This window comes from Temnothorax nylanderi, unplaced genomic scaffold (assembly GCF_030848795.1).
Source record: "Temnothorax nylanderi isolate EJ_2023f unplaced genomic scaffold, tnyl_v1.0 TNYL_tig0034_pilon, whole genome shotgun sequence".
Lineage (NCBI taxonomy): Eukaryota > Metazoa > Arthropoda > Insecta > Hymenoptera > Formicidae > Temnothorax > Temnothorax nylanderi.
In genome coordinates this window covers 633,055-660,306 of record NW_027249096.1, presented here as the reverse complement: position 1 = coordinate 660,306, position 27,252 = coordinate 633,055, and the positions used below count along the sequence as shown (strand labels likewise).

Here is a 27,252-nt window from a genome sequence, read left to right as displayed (position 1 = left end):
CGAAGCAAATATTTAAATTATGATTTTATTATTAAATACATTAAAAGCCACATTCTTGCGTATTACATGTTTCCGTGGGAATTGCTTATGGCTTATATCCCTTTGATATCCGCGGCTGAGACTTCTAATCGGAACCACTGACGGCTATTATATTAATTACGAAATAATTATGTCGTCGGGTGGATGCTTTAAAGCCATGCCTTGTGCGAAAGGACGAGGAACAGCGAGCGTTATAATGCATCCACTGACGTTGTCTGGACCACTCGACTACGACATTATGCGAGAACCCTCTTACGCTCGTCTCCTTGGCCGGAGCTGCTGCGCCAGCTCTCCTCAACCTCTGATTTTCCGCGACGAGAGAAAGACCTCTCGTAATTATTTTTCTCATTAATGCGCCCCATTGTCCGCGCGCGTGACAGCAGTATCGGTAACCACACCGCGTCTTCATTAAATCCACGCGTGAAACGAAGCGTCAATCGAAAGGCGAGATTTCGCGGACGCTTCGTGGTTAACGAGCGCGGTATAAGCTCAACTTAATCACTGCATAATAATATCCTCGTTCGCGAGGGAATTGTCGTTGTATAATGAGTCGTTGGAGGATTTTAAGCGTAAAATAAGAAAATTGTCTGGAGTAATAATTATATTTTATTATTTTCGTATCATAATTTCGTAGTAAGGCATAAGAATTTTTAGCATAGAAACCGTCCTTCACTTGACGATACTATTGTTAAAAGAGTGCAGGTCGAGGAATGTGCGAAATAATTATCTTTGCCGGTTCTCTTCAGAAACCGAGAGAAATCCTAAAAAGATGACGCACCGTGAACATTCGCGGATGTTCGAGCGAATCGTCGCGCCTCCGCGGCCTCCGTCATTCTTATCGAACGTCGGCCCCCACGTTAGCGACACGGATTGTTAACTGAATCCGGGAGCCGGCATTGTTCGAGGGTACCGAGCGCGCAACAGTGGCTCATTGTATTCTCTCGGACACATCCATCGGCTCGTCTTCCTCTGTCTTCGATAGCTTTTTCTCTCGTTTCGCTATCCGTCACCGTCGCGACTGATTGTCTCACGACTTTTCATTGTGGCTTCATATAACTCGCGCGTATTGTTCGCGCCTGATTGTCGAGCGACGCGAATCTCCTCGCGAGTCTCGTCCGTCTTCTCCGGAAAATGCTTTATTTCGGTTTGCTTGCTTTTGGCATTATCAGCGGGCGTCCGCTTATCGGAGATATCGGTTCCCTTCGAAGCGAGCAGACGCGTCTTTAAGGTCCAAGCTCTCGCGAGGCCGCGGCCGCGGCCGCGGCGGTGGCAGCGGATATAATGCGCGTTTCGGCCACGGAGCCCAGAATAGTTCAAAGTAAATACCGTGCTGTGAGTGGTGCCTTCTAATCTTCTTCTCCTTCTTCCACGGGCGATATTCTGATTGCATTATGACCCGGCCTCGAACAGACGCGGCTCCTCGAGAGGGTTATTCTGCCGACGATGCTGATGTAACGCGCGGGGATTGTCGCCGGTGGTAAGTGGCAGTGTCTGGTTAACCAGTTCGACTTGTGAACTGGTCGCACTGCGAACGATCACGATTGCGTCTGAAACGCCGGAGAATTTTTGGCGACGTCATGGTGCGCCGTGGTGAATGGAAGAAATGATTTTCACATAATATATGTCGCTTTATTGAAGAATTGCTCGGATTTATTAGGGAGAATCAAGCTTCTTATAGTCAGGGAAAAATTTACAAAGATTAGTTTCAAAGATTACATCTAATCTTTTTTCTAAAAAATAGAGATGTTTTTAATTTTTATGTTAATTATATTTAATAAGCTTTGCAATTTGTCTCTATTTAGAATTTAAAACTAATTTTCTAAATTAAACTAAGTATTTAATCTAAGACCAGTTTTCTATATCTCAATAACTTAAAATGCTATCAAAGCAAATAAATTAATCTTTTTTAAAAGGACTTTAACGTTATACAAACATGTAGGAGAGATTATTTAATTATGTGTCATTATGCACATTAATAGCTCGAATATCTAATACTTAGAACTTATAATATTTGTAGACCTCTCGGAAGTAAGTAACAACTGCAGATTGAATGTGCAGGCGCTTCTGCAAATTCGTCGAGATACTTCGGAAACGGAGTAATTGAGCGCGACAATAGGTAGACATTTCGGCCGCAATATTTGAATCTAGATATATCTCGCAGCGATCGTGAAGACTACAGAATGAAGTGGAAGTAGGTACCCGGCGGGCATTGAGTGCAGTTATACTTGTAACTTGGACGGCGACCCCATGAGAGAGAGGAAGAAAGAGAAAGAGAGAGGAGAGCAGCCGCGAGAGCTGCAGTAGTAAGAACTCTGCCGCGCGCGCGGTTGTGAATGAGCCCCGCAGCTGCTACATTCCTGTGTGCCATCACCGCGATTTCCTTCCATTTTCTTTACCCACCTCCCCGAATATTCTGGTTAGACCTCGCGAGAGGGGTCCACGTTGAATTGCGCTCGAGTCGAGTGCGCAAATTTGCTCGAATCGCGCCTCGCCGTACGGCACAATTTCATTGTGTCGACGCGATCTTGAGCAGTCGTGTATCTCAGGCAGGCCGAGATTGCGTAAGTATGTAACGTAACTGCCGCAAGAGCGAATTCTGGAACATCCGATGCTCCAGATGATGTTGTCAATGATTCAGTCATTTTCATGTTGGAACTAATATCTGATAACTATATGGAATATTATATTGATAAACGATATTCCCCTGAAATTTAGTTATGCTATTTAGTGACGGCTTGTAATTTTAATAAATTGTAGAATTTTTTAATTAATTATTTTTTAACAACTTAAACAAATGAAATGCATGAGGTGTGAGAAAATTATTGACTACATATGAATAAAATGTTCTACATATAAAAAATATTATACAACGCGTAGAATATTTTAATTAAAATTATTTATAGTTGATTTCACAAGCGTCAGTTAACTTTAATTGCAGTTAATTTATTTCTTATTATATCTGTCCGGTTCTCTAAAATGATATCAAGTATCAGTTAACCTTAAATTAAAATTAATTGATACAGGCGAAATGGATTGTCAAAAGGAAATATTCAGCTTGCGCGAGTCAAATTATGCGTTTGTCACGATTTTGTGCTTCACAGCAATAACGCTATTAAGTATAGCTTGCTAGTCATGGATTAATCCGTAAAACTATCAGTCCGTACTTCTGTGAAATAGGGTCGGTGGTAGGCTTCGATCCGCGCGTATTTCTGGTGCGTCGCGCGTGTCGCGCGAATCTTTATTTCGGTTCTCACGTTTCGGCGGCGCGTGCACGCACAGGAGCGCGGGACACGAGTGTCCGCGCCGGGATAAATATCGCATACATTCTGTGGAATGTGCACTGCGGCGCGAAGATGCCGATATCAGCTTACGGTACATACGGTTACTTACACGGTGCGTGAACGGGTCTTTTCGGAGCACGCGAGCCTCTGCAACTTCGATATGGATTTGGGTTATCTCACATTCCATTTTATTATGATCCTAAAATACACATATGTTGCGCCACATTACGTTGCATTAAAAAAAAATACGCGTAACTAAAACGATTAAATCATTCATTTACCTTAATTTAAGTTAATTAAACGCGCGAAATAATCAACGATGGTTAATGAATTATTTAATCTGCTTCTTATAACGATTCTGAGATCTATACCATCTTTATGCCATCCGTATGTCACAAATGTATTGGATTATCTTGCGATAAAAGTCTGTATTATATACGCAACATGGTAATCTCTCTGCGGTTAGACGCAACTTGCAACCAATAGCGTATTGTGCATCGGTACACGTGCACTGGATAAAATCATTCCACTAAAATCGTATTCAAAAATATTCAATAATGTAACATGCAATTCTTTCGTTGTAAAGGATTACGAAGAATTCTAGTTGGAGCAGAATAAACCAAGCCAAAGTATGTCCCCACGGTTTTAATGATCGCCATTGAATAGATGGCTTCCACTGTGCGTATTATAATTTTATGCGCATATCTTCTTGGAATCCAAGAATAATTCTCTAGCCTTTATTTGTAAATTCTAACATAGTGAATATAACAAATTGTGTATAAGAGAGAGCTGCAGATTACTGTAGCGTTCAAAAATTTAATTTACACGAATGTTTTATATATATATATACACACATACACACAAGATCTATTTCCCGGCAGAGATATCGATTGACTGTTTCACCTATAATCCGCATTTTTGATATTTCGAAGATAACTTGTATAAATTTCACATTAATATTTTCCCATGAAACCTAAGATTAAGAATCATTCACCAGCGAGTACTAGTAATCTTTCCTTTTCTTTTTCTTTGAGCGCTTTGTCGAACGTCTCCTCTTTGACAGCGGAAATCTTGCACAATCCACTTGCACGCGCACAATGCGCGTCGGCGGTACAACGAATTAGAATCGCGGTTGCGCCGCTTGATCGAGAGAGGAGCAACGACAGGAGGGGTGCGCCGTGGCACGTGCATCACGCATATTATTCTCGTTTCTCGAGTGGCCGGGTCTCCCTGCAAAGCGGGTGTCGAGCGCGAAAGAAGAAAGTGGAAAGATACGCGACGAGCGCGTGCGAGACTGAGAACGAAAGAAAGACACAAGGTCTTGCCGTGTGCGCGCCACGCTATATATATGAATATATAAAATTAATTAAAGTCGACGAATGCGAAGGGAGTTGCTTATTGTATTCGTCCCGACGACGGAAAGCACGACCGGGCTGTGGGTAAGGTGCACAGAAGTATTCGCGTATTGTTGTAATCATCAATCTTCTTCCATCAGCGGCTTCTTGGTCTCTTTTCTCTTCATCGTACGCGCTTCACTTTGTCTTATTTCGATACCTCTCATCAGGTTTATCAAGCGGAAATGTGAGGTCGTGATCATGCGAAACGTTGAACAAAGTTTAACTTGTTAGGAATTAATAACTTTCTGTCTGATGTATAGAAGAAGATTCAAGATATCTTCTAATCTTGTTCTAATTCTTAGCGAGATAATTAAAGTGAATTAGCAAAAATAAAAATATTTTATAGGAACACATATAAATATATATATATATAATAGCTTATGTATGTATATTTTTTAATATAATATAATATAATAAATATATAATATAATATTTAAAAAATATACATATAAGCTATTATATAAAATAAAATTACCGTTATTATTATTTAACTTTATAAAAAAAAACGGCAATATTATGATGATAAAACTATACATACATACATACTGGATCATGTTTCGGTTTTTTTCGCGTTACCACAAGCATGATGATTTTAGCTACACCGCGACGACCGCGGCTCGCTTGGCTGCGTGGTATTAAAGACTTGCGAGGAAAATAATGCGCTATACTTAACCCGTCGGAAATGATATTCTCTCATCTCGCGAACTCTTCAGGGGGAGGCGCGTTCGTTGACACTGCCGTTGCGGTATAAACCGATCGAGGTGTCGAAGTGCTACGGCGACAGTGTATGCCGTGCAGTTGTCGGCTGTGCCACGCACTACAGATAGAAGGGTCGCTGAGGGATCTCCTCTCGAAACGCGGGTGACCGTTGATGGGAAAGCCGACGATAGAGACAAAGAGGAGAGGGTCAGGCGACGGATAGAACGGTTCCCGCGGAACGAAAGGGGAAGAACATAAGACCGACGTATATCTCTCTTTCTCTACCTTCTCTATTGCTGAGAGAGACGAATCGTGTCGAAGGAAGCGACGCGAGAAAAGAAGACACGCCGGCAGAAAAGTCAGAAGGAACCGGGGGAGACAGCGACGCGATTGCCCTCTCGCTTGCCTCAAAGTTGACGGGGGTTGCTTTGGACGCGTCCCGACGTTCCCCTAGTCTCCGGGGACAGTCGCACACCGTCTTGCCTTACCACATACGATCTTCACGGAAAGAACTCCCCGGCGGGCGTAAGAAGCCGAGGACAATAATCCTACTGACAGCCGGCTCATCATCGCAGCTTATTTCGATCCGCGATGGGCCCTGAGCCGCTAAGAGAAACGCCGCTGTCTACGCCGCGTTAGTGTCATACACGTCGTAATATCAGGGTTTAATGCTGTTAATTCTCATTCGCGTATCGACATTATATATAAGATGAGGGCACTCGCAAATGCGCGCGTATACTCGGCTAAAAAGCACACGCCGAACTGTCTTTCTCATCCCCCTTAAGTACGAAAAGATTATTCTCTCGCTTAATGCGAAATAAATTTGCAGTAAAAGCATCATGATTTCGATGAAAGTCGGGGAATATTTCAACGATGTGATAATTAGTAAATTGCAGAAAGGTCGAGATATTTATCATTGAGCACAGAGATAAAGATATCTCCTTAGAAAGAAACGAAGATAACCTTCTATCCTTAGTAAAAAAAAAACGAAGATATGCAAAAATAAAGTGCTTACGTAACGAAAAGTCTAAGATCTTTCGAGTTCTACAAATGCGGAAACGGCTCAATATTTAATATGCGCTCGCGGAGCGGCAAGGATATATCGTTTGCGCAGCGAGCTGCGAAAATCGCGTGTTTACGTTTAAAAAGCTAACAAAGTTTAATTCTTTTTCCTGGCGGGCCACCCGACGTTCCGGTAACGGGATATTCAAATGGCTTCGGGCAATAAGTGTTAACCGCGAGAAACTCGCCCCGTTTATGGCGGCGCGGGCGGTCGCGTGCAATGCGCGCAGAATTTTCGACCGTCCACGCGTGGCGGGCGCTCCGCGGATTTCGAACGCCGGATTGCTGTCGCTTTCCGGTATTTGTGTCAATTAGAACGCAGAAGCGAATTGTGAAAGATGGTCAGAATCTCTGTCGTTGAACACCGAACGAAGACGCGATACAGTTTAGAGCAGCAAAACGCGCACGCTTATAAAATATTACATTTCCGACACCGTTAATGCCTCTCGCATCTCGCGTTTATGCTCCCGTAATGATTCCGTTTGTATTGGTCCCGCATTCGTGTCACTTGCTTATGAACTTGTCAAAATGTGTGAGAGCGCCCTGACGCGTTTTATCCGCTTAGCGATCGCGTACAATTAATAATCTTTACGTTCACATTCGTCCCTGAAAGGAGGCCAATATATGCAAATGTGTATATGTGTAAGATGATATTATCATTTATCAAGAAGACTATAATCTATCTGACAATATTTCCTAATTGATCGTTCACTTGTGCAACTATCTTAATCTCTTTCTCGGAAGGAGAATTATTGAGCAACGATCTAACTATTGATCAGAAATCAATGGCCGCGTGTGTGTCAACGGGATTCGCGCTCGGCAGAATTCTTACATAGTTGACTCAGGCAGGCATTATCACAATTGCTCGCGGAACCGATGACGCGAATTGAAAAGCGAACAAAGTCGTCTTTGTAATGTAGGACCGCGCGATCGAGACGCGCCGCGCATAAACGCTGCCGGATAAGCGCAGCCCGTTCATTCGGATAATATCGGCGAGCGATATCGGCCGGCATGCGGCAAAGGGAATTATTAATATTAGCGTTTTCGCGAGAAAACGGACCGGTTCGCGGCCCCCGATGATCAGGCCGATTTGTTTATCCGTCGACGCGGAATATCAAAAGGATTAGAGGCGTCGAATAGATAATAAACATCGGCCAATAAAGATATCCGAAAATACCGTGCCACGCGCGTCTGTATCTGTACACGCGTCCATCGGACCCGCCCTGATCTATGATTATGGATTCCGCGAGGTCGATGGCAAACTCGTATCTTTTGACGATTGTACGACATGTCTGCCTTCGTCTTCTGCAGTCGCGAATAGGAGAATCACATAAATCGCGCAACCGCCGCGGCATATACAGATACATTGATTTGTTTTCCTCATTTTGAACGTTTGACTGCTACAGTGCGGATAGTAAGGAAAATGCTAGAAAGACGTACCACGCAAAAATTAGAATAGCGATTTTTCCCGATAATGAATAATTGAATTTAATTCGATTTTAGTAATCGAGTTATAATAATCTTTTGCAAATTAATAACGGTAACTCAAGGCAGAGTTATTCCGAGTAAGACTATACAACATAGTTGCAGAATTCATATTTAAAATATTTTATATGTAAACTGATTGTAAATACGGAATGTAGTGTAATTTATCATTTGAGACAAAGTCTAGTTAGTAAGATAATAAATAGCACTGGCTTCTTTTTAATACTCGTCTACCTTTGATTACGTGTATAATGATAGTTCATGTGTAGATTGTCCTTGTTTATTTACATTACAAATATCCACAGAGGGAAAACTTATCGCGATACACGTCGCATAATGGAATTCAACTACAAGGATAGAAATATCATCAACAAGGTTTATGAGATTAGTATATTGCATAAGGAAAGACGATGGATTTTCCGCGTGGATTATCATACAGAGTGTCCTACGAAGAAGTGTTGATATTTCAAGAAATGATGGTAGCACCTTTCTCTTTATAAGATATACATATGTAATTTAACGACACATAATTTTAAAATAATTCGCGTAGCTATTGTCGCGAACTGTGGATGAGTATTTCAGGAAAGAATATGCACTTTAAATAAACCGGGAAATCTATCACTAAAATTAAACCGGAGACTTGCGGGACACCGCGTATATGTTGAATCCAATAACGATCTTTCTTCGGTTTTATCTACACGATCAATGCCATCGATCTCTAACGTTATGTATCATCATGATCGCCACCGCGTTGGCATGGTTCGCAATGAAAGAGAGGACGGCCGACTCTCGAAGAGACGACCGCTTTGCGACGATGTACCCGCGATCATCTCCTCGAAAAGCGGCGCCACGAAAATACCGCTTCCGGTTGCCCTAGATTCTCGCAATTCACTGGTCCCTCTCTTCTCTCTCCTCTTCTCTCTCTCTCTGTCCCTCTTTTTCTCCTGTCGCTGCGACGGTAGTCCCGTACGGGGCGAGCGCGAATCCCGTTCAAAGCGCTCCATAATTTATGTATCCACCGGCCGTCTCCCTGTTTGTCGTTGGAGATTCCGCGTGTCTCTTTTAAAATTCCATTAAGGAGTGCAGCGGCACTTTTTTGTTCCCCGGCTCCTCGTTGTCCTCCCCGCCTGGCGCGTATCAGCCGCGAGAAGGACCGGCAGCACCGGCTTCTCCCCGCAATCGATTATTCATAACGCTTGTACACCTCGGACGCGAAGATGCACGAGATAAAATCGCCGGATCGTCGATATCCGGAGATGGAAGAGAGACCTTAATTTGATCTACGTGCGCGGGCAGTTCACGTCGCGGAGTCGCGCGCTCCTTGCAGCGCGCATCGCGACATAATTTTAGACAGTGCCCGGCAGTGACAGTCTTTATAACGCACGTGAAGTATGAACCACTTCCGGTGGATCCGCGTCAACCGGCATGTCCCCTCGCACTCGCGCACTCCAGTGGCTCCGATTCTAAATCTGGACAAGCAAATTTCCGTGGCCTTTAGCCCCGCGCGCGTATCGCGCCTACGAAAATCGCGCCTCGTCGAACGTCGACACGATGCTGCGCAAAACGCGCATTGTTGATGAATATTTACCATTAACCCTTTAGAGACAGGTATTTTAAACAAGCCTTATCGAAGCAAAAAAAAAAGAGAAAAAATAAACTATTTATGCGAACAAAATTTAATCGAAGTTGGAATTAATACGCTACTGTGGCTTATTTATCATCACCCCGGTCCTTAAAGGGTTAAATAATATCATGAACGTAAAGGCATCATTGATCAGTTATGCACAAGAATCGACATTTAAATGCCGCAAACTCGCTATACGTGGAACTGTGTTGCATCGACATAAGAACAAAATTATATTTAAATTATTGTAGTTTATACCGATTTAAATTATAGATTCGGATTATTTAATAAATTGATGATCAAATTGTTTATTCATGATTTTATACGATCTAGATATCTTCCTCTGTGCGTTACTCGGGATTCAGTATCCGCGCGATCCACGATAGATAATCGGCCGAAGAGCGATTACGGGGGTAAATATGTTTCGGTAATTGCGTGGCTAAGTTTAGGCGGTGCAGTTGGCGTCAATGCGCGGATGCATATTCAGAACGGGGCTCCTCATATTCTTATGCTCACTTACTAAACCGCCGCGTCGTGTGTGGATGTGAATGTGAATGGAACTTGCTGGCACCCCGCCTGTTTATATTTAGCCACTGTGGGCGGTATAGCTGTCACGGATACGTATCATCGGCATAACTGAACTGTGCAAATGAATAATGAAGTTCCAGTCGTCCCTTTCTCTCTCTCTCTCCCTCTCTCTCTCTCCCTCTCTCTTTCTTCCTCTCTTTCTCTTCCGTCTTTGTCGCCTATTATAGATGCCGCGAACCGAAGACGTTACCCGAATTGGCGTTACCCGGTCGCGCGACTCATTGTCTCCCGGTGGCCGATCCCTCGCGCCACCGAAGCGAACGCGACACATGTGGTCTCAATGAACGCACATGCGCTCATTGGGACGCTCGCAGGGATATAAACGCACAGTTCGGCAGCCTTTGAGCGGCTCGGCCGTACCGACGACGCATCGTAAAAGATCGTAACGTCAACGAGTACAGAGAATGAAGAATACAGTCATACGATACTCTTAATCCCGTAATGACTGCCTTGTTAATCCCGTGTGTGGCTTAAAGCAATTTATATATTCTTCGTTATATACACTAAGCCCTATGTGCTATCGAAAAATACTTCTCTCCATTTCTATCGATTAATAAAAAATACAGGAAAATATAGATATATGTAATAATTAATTTTTGTTAAAAGTTACGTAGTGTTTTAATCTTGTTTCTTTTTTAAATCGCTATTTTAGTTATAATATATAGGTATAAGGGAAAAAATTAATATTGTATTTTCTCTTGTTAGAATTAAATACTTGTATATAATTTTTAATAGCTGAATAATATAGATATTACTTGTGTCGATACTGTCGATGGCAAGTTGGCAAGTAAAACCGGCATATCGATTTCTTGCGTTCCGCACATTGTAATCATTTCGCGCGTTAATATGTTAGAATATGCTGCTCATACATCTACGCTTTTTACATCTATCATTTTAAATAATCTGCAGAAGCCGGCAATGTCCAATCGACACGGAAGGTCACGTCTTATCGTCGCTTGCGCAACGCTACATGTTTTTGTGCGGATTTTTGTGTCGCCCTGCAGTTTTTATTTTCCCGCCATAACTATTTATAATATAAATCAATGTTTTCCTACGTCAATTATACGTCTCGGCGATAAGGTCCCCGGAGAGAACCGCCATCGGGAGCGTCGCGAAAATGTGAAATTAATAATCGCGCGGCTCTCGGAACGGAATCGGGGAAGGGCGACGCGGCGGAGGGGGGGGGAGGTGCATCCAGAGTCGCGCGCGCGTGACATCTCAGCTGGTGCACAGGCTGGATGAATAAACGTCTTCCTTATCGTCTAAAATAAACCCCACGCATATCTGGATCGTAGCCAGGACGTAGGAAAGTACAATGATATTCGTCGCGTAAATTGTTGCGTTCCTACGGAGGGTGGAACGGATACTCTCGCTCATCTATAAGAGCCGTTACCGGCGTGCTCCGATGTGTGTGCTATTAATACAACGTTTTAATCGCAAAAATTCGCTGGCGATGCACTTGGCTGCGATCCGCGTAATCGCGTGATGTTACCAGTCGGACACGCAATTAGGTCTTTAGCTACTCGGTTATGAAGTAATCATCTTTTTGACGTGATATCATACATTACTACGTATATATCAGTATACATTTACGACCTGGTAAATGGATAATGTACATTTCGTATTAAAACACCTTTGATAACTTGAAACGCGAAAGTTTTTATAAATCCGTCTCTTTATATTTAGTTTATGCGAGCATAAAAGTATCTCATGATTTAAAAAATCGAACAAAAATTATATTTTTAACAGATATTTATAATTGACATGTTTTGTAAAAGATTTTTATCCGGATAAAGTAGAAAGGAGCAACACAGATTGACCACTCGAGATAACAGTTCAAATTGATTCGTTAAGCGTCACGAAGCATCGCGATTCCTTTTACAATTTGCAATTTTCGCATTGCGATATCAATGAAACTTTAAACGTAATGCAAAAGCGGTTTTTTGCATTTAATTTGACAAGAATTATGAAAAGTTGCGTTTACATAAGTTTAATAAATAATATAACATAATGATCTCGTTAGCCAATCTCATATAATTAATATCATTGAAAATTAAAAAATATTCTGCATATATGGTGCAACTGTTTAATGCACGTAATTATGCGTTATATTCAAGCAACAAAGTACTCGTTTAGAACGTTTCTGGATTGTATCAGATTGTTAAGAAGTCTAAATAATTTTTGCATCGCATAATTTGTTTCGTAATGTCTAAAGCATCCGAAAAAGAAATCTCGAGTAACTGCGCATGTAATAACGTTTTGCGACCGTTCGCTCGAAGTCAAAAATATATATGTATAGGTGAAACGTAATAACGAGGGAATCCGGAACAGTATTTATGACGCTTCGAGATGTTTTCGGCACAAAGTGGCAATCGCGTCGCGCAATTTGCTCCACGCTCGCATTGTCCCGGCAACACGTCCGGCGTATTTCATCCACGCGGCGCGGCTCGGCGCGCGGATAAGCCGCCGTCAAGGTGGAACGGTCCACCCTCGCGCAAATAGCGCGCGAGGGACCTGACAATTCTCTGTATGAGAGCCGGCGTGCACGGCGGCCTTTTAATTAGTGGTCCCTGTGCCTTTACAGTCGTATCCCGCTCACATGACGGTCGACTCGCAGAAGCAAATCGAGATGCAGCGGCTGCAAACGGAGCACTTGAAGCGGCAGCAAGAGCACATCATGCAGCACAACATCCAGGAGTTGCAGGCTCAGATGACAAAGAGCCAGCTGAGCATGTCGGGGCCACAGTCGTTGATGTTCCTGCCGTTTCTCGAGCAGCTCAGAGGGGGGCTGCCCGTGCAGTCGCCCATGCCTCCGCCGCCGGCCACGTCAACCGCCACCACCGGCAACAAACACATCAACTCCATCGCCAATGTACGTGCTCTGGTGATCATCGATATCGCCATATATCGGCTGTAGCTCCGCGTAACGCTCGCAGTGTTTCACAATATTGCAATATCGTGTGTTATTTTCGCCACATTAGTTATTTTTCGGCATGCCTGCTCGTCCCAGAGAAAGATACAAAAAATCGAGAGGAATGTTTAAAAATCCTAGCATTTATTTAAAAAAAAAATAGATATATACAGTTTTAACATTAACTCCAGTTAGTCACACTTATTTTCGAGTCCTTAATTCGCCACATAATTCCGGTCCGTGAGACCGCTCGACTTTGTCGCATTGTCATTTTCATTCTAATTAATATTTTTAAGCTTGTAATGTAGGAATTGGAAATATAGAGTCTGAATAAGATGTTTATGATAACATCAGGTGAAGAAAATGATTTGAGTTTAAACTAAACTTATTATAAGGAAACTAGAAAATTATGTTATTATGTGAAAACTAGAAAACCGAAAAATGTTCAACTGGACTGGAATGTGACAAGCTAGAGTTAATACCATTCCGATCAAGAAATTCCGACTTATTAGCCTGACGTTCCTGAGAGATTTTTTGTTCGTTCGCAGATGATCAGCAGCCATCGGGAAGGTCCAAGCTGGGCGACCGCACATTTGGCGCAGATGACCACGCAGATGGAGAAGGAATCGTCGTCGCCGGCGCCGATCTCATCCGCGGTAGCGCCGACGGCCCCGCCCCTTCAGGATCTCGACGCCCCGCTGAACCTCACGAAACCGAAATCGACGTCCTCGGGCGCCACGGCGTCCTCCTCGTCGCCCGGCAGCGACTCGCACTCGACCGGCGCCGGAAGTAGCGGCCACCAGGAGCAGCCGTTAGCGGCGACCGCGCCCAAGCTCTTCCCCCCAGGACTGCCGATACCGCGGAATTATCTGCCGACGCTTCCTTACGCCGGCCTGCCGCCGCATCTCAGCACTCTGTCTTCGCCGAGTGAGTGAAACATTCACGATCATTCGCTTTAATCGCTAGCCCCCGTGGAATAAAGCCAGGATTAGGGGTATGTCGCTTATGTGTTATTTTTTTAGTATTTATCTTGAGAAGAACAGTGCATAAAAAATCGCAAAATGTTCTTTTATAGATTCTAAAAAAAAAAAAAAAACATTTCGCGATTTTTCATCCACTGTTCCTCTCAAGATAAATACTAAAAAGTAGCACTTGAGCAACATACCCCTGGAGCCATATAGCCCCGGTCTTCCCTACATCGAGCAGTGAAGTTGAGTATCGTGTCGAAATGACATTTCGCGGATATTCCGAGATATCGTTGCCATTCACAACGGTTAATTATCTCGGCGCGATATACGTGCGCGCTCTCACCACGCTGTGTTTCTGCGAAATGCATATTATAATCGACCAAGCGCTCGTGAAGTATTCATCCGAATTACCGCGATTAAAGTAACGCCTGTTACCGCGATCCGAGGCGTTGCCAGGATTCGCAGTTCGTCTCGCGACTCTCGCGGAACAATTGCAAATTGGCGATCGCCGCAAATGGATTCCGAGGGAGAAAGGGTACGGTCGGTACCCTCCGGAGTATGCGATTTCATACCAGGTGAACACTTAATCATCTTCGAACAGGCTAGTTTTCCCGATTGTCCGCGGCCAGGTTTTTTTTTTCCACGCTCGCTGCTCGCCTCGGAGAACCTGTTTCACTTGCCATCTGGTTTTTGCCACGGGTACCGGCATGCTTATAATCAACGATGCGTAACGCGATTCCGCCCGATAAGGGCCGCGCGACGCGCGCGATTCGCACAAGCGAGGAAGGGAAGAAAATCCGCAGGCCGTCATTGTAACGTTGAGAGCAAATCTCTGCCACTCTTCGCGTGGCCATCGCCGCGCGTCACTTCGTCCGCGACATATAGGGAATATTGAAAAACGTGTCTAAACTTCGGGATTGTATTAAAAATCCATCAGTGAGAGAGAAAAGATTCCCACAAACGTGATTCTGAAAATAATATTTATTTTACAAAGATCAAAGATAGCAAACTTCGTTATTTCTTTTCAAAGAAAATTGTTATTTTTTTCCACTTGAAAAAATTGTAATATCACCCTTAACGGCCTTAACTAGCCTTAACTATTATGATCCTTTACATTAAAACTGAAGAGGCCGTAAAGGAATTGGTGAAAATATACGAAGCGCCAAATAAAATTGTCACTAAAGGCAATGTCGACTTCAAGTTGGGCGAAGAGTCAGAATTTTCTTGTGTGTCTTCATTTTTCAATACTCTATATATCTTAAAAGCGTAAATTCTTCCGACCGTATCTCCATTACGTGTCTCTCATTCCGTTTCTCCGGTAACCCGTTACAGTGAGCAAGGTAATGGCCAAAGACGAGACCGGCGGACCCGGAGGATCCGCCGTGGCGGCTGCTGCGGTCGCGGCCGTGGAGAAGCACTTCGCGATGCACGGGCTGTACGGATTGCCGTCGAACACAGGTGGGATGCCACCGTCGGCCCAGACTCAAAGACCGATCAAGCATTCTGGCTCTCGGGAGGAGACGCCTCAGGAAGAGCAGGATTTTCTCTCGACGCCTCACAGTAAGTGGACGCGGAGAAACGAGCGTGTCGCGTTAATCGAGACGGACCGCGCAAATATAAAGACCGCTTAATGTAATATCGTAAACTCTTTGACAAATGTAGAGTCAATCTTTCTGTCAGGGAAACAACGACCGCGACAGTGTCCCATATAAACTCAAGTCAAAATCAAATCAAAATCAAGAATGAAAGATGAGATTAAATACGCACATAATATACAAAAATTGTTGTAATTTTATATTATGTAAATCTTTTTCTTTTTTAGAAAAATATGAGTAGTATAATATTATATTGTAAGATACATATAGCGTTTATTATAATGATTATATTAGTGTTATAAACTGTGTACAATAGTCTTCCGTTTAACGTTGCGTATCTCGTATATATAATTCGGTTTTAAAATTGCAGTGTGGCGAGATCCGGGATATAAAGTAGCGGAAGACATAACGGAAAAAGGTAAGCACTTTTATGTAGCAACGATTAGACTGATGTTACGCTCTTGTTTTGAGAGCGCCAGGTGACGCCCTCGCGAAATCAGATTCGTTTCTCACGAGAGTATCGCGAATCCCGACGACGACGTGACATCTAACGCCCCGTCTCTCTTTCTCTTTCTCTTCAGCTAAAATGGTGAGGCAGCAGAAAAGGGAGGGTGAGAACAAGCCACATATCAAGCGACCTATGAACGCATTCATGGTGTGGGCCAAGGACGAACGTAGGAAGATCTTGAAAGCCTGCCCAGACATGCATAACTCGAACATATCGAAAATTCTCGGTAAGCATACCCGATCCATATCATCCACATCCGCGATTACAGTTGATACTTAAACCCATTATTATGTCTATCAATTATTTATATCACAAATAATTACAGTGCCGGTTAATGTGGCACGAATGTAAAATTTTCCAAATATATATATAATTCTAATATATAACTTAAAAATATAAATATAATTTAATATAAAACTTAAATATATAACTTAAATATAAAACTCTCGAAAATAATATAAATGCACTCGCAGAATATAATGGCAGATTATTCGACGTATTTAATTTAATTTAATTTACGTACTTTGATGAATAATCATCAAAGAACGCGAAACGTTCTCCACTTCAACGCGCATTCTTCATATCGGTTACAGGCGCCCGGTGGAAGTCGATGTCGAACTCGGAGAAGCAGCCGTATTACGAGGAACAGTCGCGGCTCTCGAAGCTGCATATGGAGAAGCATCCGGACTACAGGTATCGGCCGCGGCCGAAACGCACGTGCATCGTGGATGGGAAAAAGATGCGCATCTCCGAGTACAAGTCGTTAATGCGACAGCGGCGGCAGGAGATGCGGCAGCTGTGGTGCCGCGACGGCGGCACCGAGATGAACTTCTTATCACCGGTGAGCGCCGATCTGACCGGCACGCAGCATCACCCGGGCACGGGCGCCGGCCCGTCGGCGCGGCCGTCGGTCTCGCCGCCGGCGACGATGCTGAACGGCGGCGGCGGCGCCGCCGGCCCGAGCTCGGACCATCCCTCGTTCTATTATCCGCAGGACAGTCTCTCGCCCACGGACATGATGAACTTCTCGCCCGAGAATTCCGGCTCGATCGGCGGCTACGACGCGAGTCCACGGCACCACGACGAGGATTGAACCACGGCTCCGGGTCAGCCACTTTGGCCACCCGGAGCGTCATCGTCATCATCATCAGCAGTGGCGGCGGCAGCGGCAGCCGCGGCGACTGCAGCGGCCGCGTCCACGTCGAGACTCGCTTACGAACTCTTCTGGTAATCGGAATCCTCTGTCTCGGTGTGACGACGACGTGTCTTAAGTCACACGCGGCACAGGCCGTGAGCGCGCGATCGCAGGAACACGTTCTTCTCCGCACGACGGAGCGAACTGGAAGAGGACACTACTTCTCGGGAAGAAGAGTCGGGCGTCTCGAAACCTCTCGCCGGAAGTTGTGATATAATGTTCTATCTCTGTGCCATCGTACGCGAAACGCGAAGGACCTCTGTCCGCGAAGTAAAAGCGCGAGAGCGTCTCCGTTGCGACGTCGCTCGATCGTCTATCTTTCTTGCTCTTCGGTACAAGCTATCGAAAAAATACCGGTGTTTTCACAGTACGCAATCTTTACATCCGTTAGTTCGTTTGATTTGTATTGAATACGTGTACACGGATCTCGATACGACGTTCCACAAATACAAGTTTATCTACGCTATCATATTGACAAAGCACGTTTAGATTTGTCGAATATTTTCACAACGACATCGTTTGATGTCGAATTTGCAGTGCTCAGTTAACAAGAAAATATACCCAACTATTTCGCCATGATTTTGATGAGTTTTGGATGTGTTGTGTAATATACATAGATCAAAATAATTTAACATCAAATTTAACTACATATACAAAATTGTAAAAATGAGCTAGAAATAAATATATATATGTATATATATAATTTGGCTCTCTTTAATTTTTGCTATTAGACAATTTTACAAGATTGATAGAGGTAAAAGAAATTTCCGATGGTATTCGTTTAGAAAGACATAAATCATTTTACTTCAAAGTTGTGTTTGAATCTCTCTTAAAGTAATTAAATATATATTTACTTAAAAATATATTTTTTAATCTATACTGTAACGCGCGCGCTTATATTCCAAAGCTCATTGAAATTCGAGGAAGGGACGGTTGAGTTTCTTTGTAAATTTTTTATTTTTAACAAAAGTTTAACGATCTATATTCGCTCGCATTATTTTGCATGCCAATTTTCGGGTTTTCTATCGCAATACAATGCCATTTTGAGACAATTTGTATCGAGGCTCGGGTTTTATTTATTCGTTCACATCTGCAATTACTCGACGGCCGCGGTCCATGAATCGTTCTTGTGTAAGATGCTTCTGTTGCTCATTTTCGTTCAGGCATTCTTAAGCTAACTCTTCCAAATGCATATTGAAAATTCCGCGGTCTAAACTGAAACAGAAACGACGTCGTAAGACTTTAAAAGATGTTTACACTAGACATCTTTTAATTTCTTGCACATCTCCCGGGACGTCGAGCGTCTTTCGTTCGGTAACTTATTCCTGCTTCACACGAGCGATGACGGAGGACGGCGTCTCTTACGCATATCGACGGAAATTCTCTGTATAATTCTCCTGCATCGTAATCAAAACCACAGTCCGCACGAAACTCATGGTAGGCTTCGATCATCGGTAGCTAACGCGTAGAGATAACGATTAACCGGCGTTGAACTAGCGGCCAAAAACCCGACGCTCGTTGCAATTCAGTTTATGTATTTCGGCGTGCGTGCGCGCGAGGCGAGGGTCGCGAGGGCACGCGCATATATACGCATAATTTTTATAATAAGACAATCGCGCGCCGATTCGGATACGCAGCTCGTGCCGGTCTCCTTATCGGACTTGGATACATAGCCGATAATCACGTACACGTTGCGACACGATGCATGGCCAAAAAGTCTTGTTCCTATTTCTCCTAGTGTGTATGTGTGTGTGTTCTAACGATACAGCCAATTTCGGACGGCCGTATCGAGAGAAAGAAACGAAATGTAACAAGGGTAGAGAAAAAAAGAGTAAACGAATAAATAGAAACTGGTCTATCGCAGCATCTCCCGCAACGATCGCGCGCGTCCAAACCCGAACGCGTAGACGCCGCACGTGGCAATCTTATCTTGCGACCGCCAGTCAGTTGTTTAAAATGTTCCATCGTATGTAAAACAACTGCGTTCGACGCGCCGAACGAAAGGTCGGAACAGAGTGAGAAAAAGCTAGAAGATAATCGCGCGAGCGATTAAGTCCCGGTACGTAGACGCGTGACGGACTTCTCGTTTAATATAAATGCCTAGTACTTATAGTATTTTCACCGTTAATTTATTGACCCTAATGTGTAAAAGCGGCGACAGCCGAGGCGGTTAATAGTCGACTGAGTGGCAGGGGGCGAAAAGGGGCGAGAGGGCGTAAAGAGGGTTGAAACATGGGATGGACATTGGGAATTAGCAGATCGTCGATATATTAGTACAACGTTATGGTAAAACGGTCGCGAAAGGGATTATAGCGTTATTTATCGAAAGATCAGCGCGCATCTGCGATCCTGATCGTCATGCTCGACACGTCGCCTCTATTTTCCTTAGGGGCGCGTTACGCGCTTCTCCATCTTCGAATTACATTTACGAATGTGGGGGAGGTTGCGGTACATGAGGGGTGGTGAGGTCAACGGAGACAATTGGGGCCTCACGATAAATCGATGCGAAAAGACGAACACAGTTTGTAGCGTAGCTAGGCAGTGGTCTGTGGGACGATCGAACAAGGCGATATAATGATTTGGAGCTTGATGTGATATAATACTTATGTGCCAAATAGCGTTTTCGCGGGCGGGGGGTTAATCAAAAAAAGGAAAAAAAAGAGAGAGAAAGAGAGAAAAACCTCTAGTTCCGAGTCGCCTCGTTGGCTCGACGTGAAACGAATTTTTTGCGTCTCCTCCTTTTTTCACGTTTTCTTCTTTTGTTATTTATAATCAGTGCAATTACATACACACACGGTACCTAATATAATTTTATAAAGAGAGCCAGTATCCTCGATATATCTGCACCCATTTTGTTGGGGCTCGACCGGCATCAGATTTAGGATAGCTTAATGTTGATAATAATTTATTTTATGTATATAATGGATTTGTACATTGTGTCGGGAGATAATCATCGATCCGCGGCCCGACACGAGCGTCAATATTATTAATGTACAGTGTAATTATATTGTGATGTATCTACGTAGCTACATTATATATGTAACTATTCGAAGTATGTAGATTAACAATGTTAAACGCGATATGTATTCTTATTTTCAATGTCATTATTATCTTTATTATTATCTTTATAATTATTATTATTATTATTATTGAGATGGCACCATTATTATTATTATTATCATTATTATAAATATTACAGTTATTAATATCATCGTTGCTTAATTAGTACACTTATTACTTAAGTGACGAGCCTTATTATTTTTAGTAGCAAAAAAAAGGTTGTACGTGCCAGTTTAGATAAGAACGGCAAGTGAAAGTTCGTTGGTCGTTTATGCTTGAATACTCAATCAAATTTTAATGCAATATTTCTATGTGACACATTTTTAACGCAATATTTCTATATGTATACATTTCCTTCATTGGAACCGTTTCCTTGGTCTGTGATGATTTCGGAATACTGCGTCTAGGAATTACAATTTTATATCACATTCATAATCTTCATATTTTAAAGTTTAAAACATTTCTCTCTCTAGGTCAATCTTTCATCACCAGTTTCAAAGATAAGCAAAAGAAATTAAGTTTTCTTTTAAATTATTTTTACTGTTAGACAAATTTTTCACTTAGCAGAAAGATGACACATTTCGGGTGAATGATCTGCCTATCTTGCATTTTTTTTTATTTGTGCCATATCTTCGTTATTGAATATTGAAAAATTAAATTGTTTCACGTTTGCAAAATTTTATGAAATCAAACCATCTGACGATGTAACTCGCGCGTGCAATGGAGCTCAGTCCGCGTTTCCCTTTTTATTAAAGATCTTATCGATTCTTATTGTTGTCCGCAGTGTTTGCTTTGATAAAAATCGGTTCTGCATTCCATCGATTGCGATTTCTACCCACATCGATCGTTGAAATTAGCAACGATATTTAGTCCGTGGCGATCTCCTTACTTTCAGATATCACGAATGTTATGCGATAAATATATCAGCACACGATTATTATATTTACTGGCCTTTACATGCAACCAATGCGAATGCAAACTGTAAGAATAGTAAATTGTAAATCGAATTACACTACTAATATTATAGTATATTTAACGTAAAGAAAAAGTGAACACTAACATCCGCTCTCAATATTCCAAGCATTCACTTCATTTACATGTACGTTGTTGTTAATGGTATAAAAAAAAATATAATAAAATAACGCTTTACCGAAATTCAATCTTAGTTTTAGGGGTGTACGACACTATTTCTAGATGAAAAACTTGTATGTGAGGGATGTATATAGTTATGCAGTACCAGTGCAAATGGGAAGAGACAGAATGAGCGGGAGTGAGAAAGAAAGAGGAGTAAAAGAGAATGAAAGAAAGAGTAGGAAAGAGACAGAAAGAGCGAGCGAGAGAGAGAGAGAGAGAGAGAGAGAGAGAGAGAGAGAGAGAGAGAGAGAGAGAGAGAGAGAGAGAGAGAGAGAGAGAGAGAGAGAGAGAGAGAGAGAGAAAGAGAGTGAAAGGATAGAGAGTATAAGAAAACAGTCAAATGATGTGTGAGTGGAATAAAATTGTTCGCGATCATCTTAACACTACTCGTGTCGTGATCGTAGTACACTATTGGTATCAATAGCATAAAATCAAAATATATATTTAGGATGATGGGTAAATCGCTACTGATAACACACTACTTTAAATTTTATTTATTGATACATATTCATAACGGAATAATCTTCATCGCGGCAGTGTTAAGATGAGCGTACAAAGCATACAGTAGAACAAAGGAAAAGTCATTCTTCGAAACGCACACATATAGCGCAGCATAAAATTATCTAAAGATGTAGCACGTCTTCGCGCTTACATACTATTATTGTGAACGAAGTATTCTCGCGTCTGAGAATACATATATTTTTGTTGAGTATAATTGAAGTTGAAGTAACAAGTTTCATCAAGAACGCACCACAAGCTGGCTGTGAGTCACGTGACTAACGCTCATGTTTCATTCTTTTGACAAAAGGCACACATATATTCATCACCATTTGCTTAAATTAAACTATACGAATAAACATTGGCAAATTGCAATTATTTATTTGTTGACACGACCCAAGATGACTTTTCCTCATAGATAGACATCAAATGCACTGTATATCACAATAGAGAACAGCACTACTATAAACATAAAAAAATATATGATTATATTTATTATAATTTGAAAGCTAGGTACTCTTTGTTGTTTGTATTTTACAAGCGTAATCATTATTATACATAAATAAATATGAACTATATAAATGAATAAATAGACTTTCATTTTTACATGTGCGGGTGTCATGTCAGAAAAAAAGAGGAATTAGAAGAGAATGGCAATTTAATGATAACGAAAATATATGGTTAATAAAAATAAGGTTTCATCGATTTGTAACTCTGTGGCCGCCAGTTTCTTGATCGCATTTTGCGCTTTTTCAAGCTGTTCGGTCTCAGATGGTGTCATCATTTCTGAAATCTATAAAAAAGAGGTTTTTAAAATATAGTCATATATTAATTAATTAATTCATTGTTTTTGCAACTCTCTTAGCTCAGTAATATATAAGTATATATTCGTATTACATCAGCCAGTTGTTGTTCCGTCGCGCCATGTTCCTTCAAATTGGCAGAAAGGATCTGTACTCTCAATTGCTTTTCTATCATACGTTTGTTACTAGTCGATTCATGATCTCGTCTTTTTATAATGTTGTATAATGCTTGATAACAATGCTCGATTTCCATCTCGACAATTTTAGTTAAATCGATGCAAAAGCGATAAGGTGCTTTTGCCGGCCCTGACGAAGTTCCACTTTTCTTCATCTCTTCAGTCTGTATATAATTCTCTCGTGACAAAGTATATGTTAAGAATTTGGCTTCTTTTGCTGGAATCATTGCTAAATTCTGGATTTGTTCTAGGTTAACGTCAATTTCAATGCGAACCAATCTAAAAATTACAGAAAAGCCTAATGGTTATGTAGAGAAAACATACAATTGAAGCATTCTCTCTTCTTTGCAGTAAAGTGAAATACTGAGTACTGAATCTGTAACTTTTTACCTGAAAATTCTTGCAGCTTTGGAACCAAACCTCTCTGTTACGATATGTTCCAAAGACGCCCATGTTAACTGTTTGAATGCATTTTTCATGTCAACGCTGTACTGCCCTCCACCAGAATCGCCAACTCGTTTGATGAATTGCGTACTATCCTCCTCTAGAAGCCGCAAGTACTGATCAAGAAAGTGCTCGAGGTCTTCACAATTCAATTTTTTCACTTCTTCTTTTATCTCAGTATATGGAATTGGATTTGACGTAGCTGCCCAGGATGCAGTCCGCAAGTACATCAAATTGATCAACTGTCTCATTAATTCTCCAGCATTTTTATCAAATCTTTTGGTCATAGCTGATATAACGATTTGATCCCTGATATAAATTGTGTTAATATAATAATGCGTTATTCATTTTAAGATATAATCACACACACACACACACACACACAGAGATTATTATAAATTAAAATGCTTTTACCTAAGATCCTGAGTAAATCGATCAAAATTAACTTTCCAATATATTCTACTATCCGGAAGTTCAATATTTTGTCCTTCCAACACATTGGAAATGGCCGCCAAATCAAGGTCTGGTAAGTTATAATCAGGTTTTTCAGTATCTTCCGTCATTGTATCAAAAGATGTACTATGCATTAAAAATTGATTTTTCACCAATAACTCGAATACCCTTTTCAGATTTGGGATAGAAGGTGGTTCAACGGCTGTAAAAATATTTAGATAATTAATACAATAAATCCTAGAGTTTATTATATTAGAATAAGAATAGAATATTAGAAAGTAATTTTTAAAGAAAACGGAACCTGTATAAAAAGATTATTGAATCATACATTTAGAAGGTGTCTGTTCAATTCGTTTGTATGTTTTTATTATTACTTCGGATGCTGCGATGTACCCATGTTTTAACACCTCTTCCAACATGATTTCGCCCTCGTCTCCACAGTAAGTTTTTGCGAACAGAATATACCTGCAACGAATAATATTTACAATAATTGATATTCTTAATATAAGAGACAAATTATATTCTACAATATAATAAAAATTCTTATTCCATAAGAATACCTTGGATAGCGAAGAAGCATGATAATTTTATTTTGGTGCAAAGTATACTCAACGTTCTCCTCATTTTGTTTATAAGTGACAAAACCATATTTTATAAGGACACATAGTGCTTCCTTGATCTAAACAGGATAATTAAATAAAGGGTACGTTAGCAAAAGAGAAGTTCCGAATAAATACAAGATACTAATAAGTACAAAATGTATGTTTCAAATAATACAATCGTCATCATTAGTACGTAATATGGAGCTACATCATTGCTTACCTTTGCTATTGGTAGATTTGTTTCGAAATGTATTGCACCTAACGTTTTCGTCCCATACATTAAATTATTGCCAATGCACTGTACGATAGAGCCAAAGTACTCTTCTAACAGTAGCAAACACAATTTGTTGTAAAAGTCCTTCATATTTATGACCATTAATCCTTTCATTGTCAATATTATCCGTATGTGTGCATATACAATTCCACACGTAACTGAATTTACTGAACACGTTGGAAGTTGGGACACTTGCCAACAGCGTAATATTCTCTCTCTCTCTCTCTCTCTCTCTCTTTCTCCTTTTTTGCGAAATCTCCGACTCTTGAAACTGATTAAGTCGCAATTCCACACCACGGGCAATTTACAGAGAGACGCTCAACACTGAATTACTCTTTGCACGTGCAAAGAGTAATGCCATGGTCCATTACTAGCCTGCCAGAGCAGCCTGAGCAACATTGCAACGTGCTCACGTTTTACAGGTTAGGTTAGAGGTGATCAGCAGAGCTGCGTTCGAAAACGTCACCCGAGTGCACACGAGTATACTCCCTTCTCTTTCTATCTCAGCGAGTTAGAAGGAGAAGGGAGTATACCCGTGTGTACCCGGGTGACGTTTCCGAACGCAGCCTAGGAGGGAACTGGAGGGAAGCCGTCCACTGGCGCCTCTATGTGCACAAAACGTACACCTTGAACTACTTAGCTAAGGTAATTACCGGCAGGTAACATACGTATGCACAATGCGTTATAAAAATTTCAGCAACTCTGCGCGCAAATCTTTGGTTATCTATAAATTGTTGCCTGCCTCGCCAATTAATGTTTTCAATATAATTTATATAAATGACGAGCATTTTGCATAGTACAATAGCTATGAGATGAGTGGGTATTGCTGGAGTAGTGTTGAAAGATGTAAGTGCAGCGTCATTTATAATCTCTAATGTGGATATTGGTATATTAGATAAAGCCGTGTATTTTGCACGGTGCTTTATAGTTATAGTAAATTTGGCCTGGAAATTTGGCTCATCCCAACATGGAAACATTCTTCGTGCACCCATCGTCCAAGTACGCGTTGCGATGAACCACCTAATTTTATCAATATTCCATGATAATGATAAAATTTCTATTAGAGTGTTAGTAAAAGAGGCCAAGGAAAAATAACACGGGAAAAACATAATGGGACGCTTGTGACTAAAGGCCATCGCACACAAAATTGCATAGGCTGCATAAGCATAGCATAAGACCGCTGGACCAATGAGCATCTTATGTAAATCAATATGGCGACTTTATGCTGGATGCTCATTGGTTTAGCGGTCTTATGCTACGCTTATGCTAAGCTATGCATTTTGTGTACGATGGCCTTAAGTTTGTTAATTGTTCTCATTCTTGCAACGTCCCTTTATCTTAAAATTGATTGACGATTAACAATTTTAGTCGCGAATGTGTTTATATATGTGTGTTTGTCGCATCTATCACGTTTGTTCCGTGCTACTTTTGTCTCTGGTATCTCCCGTTAAAAGATAACATAAGTGTTAAAAAATGAGAAACGCAATTATTGTGTTATAATTAATATTAATAATATTTCATCACGTGTATTTTTTATTAATGCTTTTTATTATTGTGTAATTTTATACCCGCTCTTTTTAGTATAAAGATAGAATGATAATTCCGTAATGTACGATATATACGTAAAACAGACACAATTTCGGCTAGAGAAATTTAAAAAGTAAAACCACATAAATTTGGTATACCTATAGTTAAGAAAGCAGACCACTTTAATGCTGTACTGTCTATGTTTAAACAATGCTTAGAATGTCTTTTATAACCCTATATATATTTCTGCGTTAATCTGACACATTTTGTATGTTTAAAGGATTTTTATTAAATTGTATATAACATATAGACTAAATCTCGAGCTCTTAGCTAAAACGCTTGTTGGTGCATATCTTTTGAATATTAATTAATAATTCTTGTACCAACATGTATTTTTATTATTTTTAAATTTACTTACTTTAGATTTCCTTCATTGTTCATATACGAAGTCTTGAAAAAACCACCGATATTGTTATCTATGATACTCGTAAAATTCATGTTTAGAATATATATTCCAGGTGATAGTTCATAATTGAAATAAAGAACGATAATTTCCATTTCCTTCATGTATTTGTACCTTTGCACAAAATGCTTGATGTTGCCATGAGTGGTGTCAGGTTTAGTCATAATGGGCCAATTTCTTTTAGTGACACAAGTCGACACAAACATCGTTCTATCCTTCTTGGCATTCAATGAATAACAAAGACAGAACGACACTTGTGTCGACTTGTGTCACTAAAAGGAATTGGCCTAATATATATTAAGTCAAATGTGTTAGTGATATTCTTCAATTTTTTAGAGTGCAAATATATGAATTGTGTTGCATTTTTAATCCTGATTCTTAGTTCAGATATACCGTAGAACATATCTTCTTCGGGTGCAAGTTCTAGTTGTATCTTATAATGCTTCGGTATTATATATCCGGTAAA

The 27,252-nt window shown here is 41.2% G+C and overlaps 2 protein-coding genes across 6 annotated transcripts in view; one reads left to right on the top strand and one right to left on the bottom strand.

Annotated features, from left to right (window-relative positions):
• The window catches only part of Sox102f (transcription factor Sox102F), a 157,565-nt gene extending 137,133 nt beyond the window's left edge, over nt 1-20,432 (top strand). For 4 of the 5 annotated variants that reach the window (XM_071703180.1, XM_071703185.1, XM_071703182.1 and 1 more), the window contains 6 exons: nt 12,760-13,047; nt 13,635-14,013; nt 15,387-15,614; nt 16,020-16,067; nt 16,231-16,383; nt 16,751-20,432. In XM_071703180.1, coding sequence (XP_071559281.1) covers nt 12,760-13,047; nt 13,635-14,013; nt 15,387-15,614; nt 16,020-16,067; nt 16,231-16,383; nt 16,751-17,250 — 1,596 coding nt within the window. In that variant the 3' untranslated portion in view covers nt 17,251-20,432. The remainder of the gene's footprint in view (nt 1-12,759; nt 13,048-13,634; nt 14,014-15,386; nt 15,615-16,019; nt 16,068-16,230; nt 16,384-16,750) is intronic. The other variant, XM_071703184.1, reaches the window with a different exon arrangement.
• A 1,593-nt stretch (nt 20,433-22,025) lies between these two features.
• On the bottom strand, nt 22,026-25,248 carry Polr3c (RNA polymerase III subunit C). The gene is made up of 7 exons (XM_071703186.1): nt 24,743-25,248; nt 24,481-24,599; nt 24,249-24,385; nt 23,882-24,122; nt 23,414-23,776; nt 22,942-23,302; nt 22,026-22,837 (listed from the first exon to the last, which is right to left on the bottom strand). Exons 1-7 carry the CDS (start codon nt 24,908-24,910, stop codon nt 22,703-22,705), a joined length of 1,524 nt encoding a protein of 507 aa, XP_071559287.1. The 5' UTR covers nt 24,911-25,248; the 3' UTR covers nt 22,026-22,702.
• Between the last annotated feature and the right edge of the window lie 2,004 nt (nt 25,249-27,252).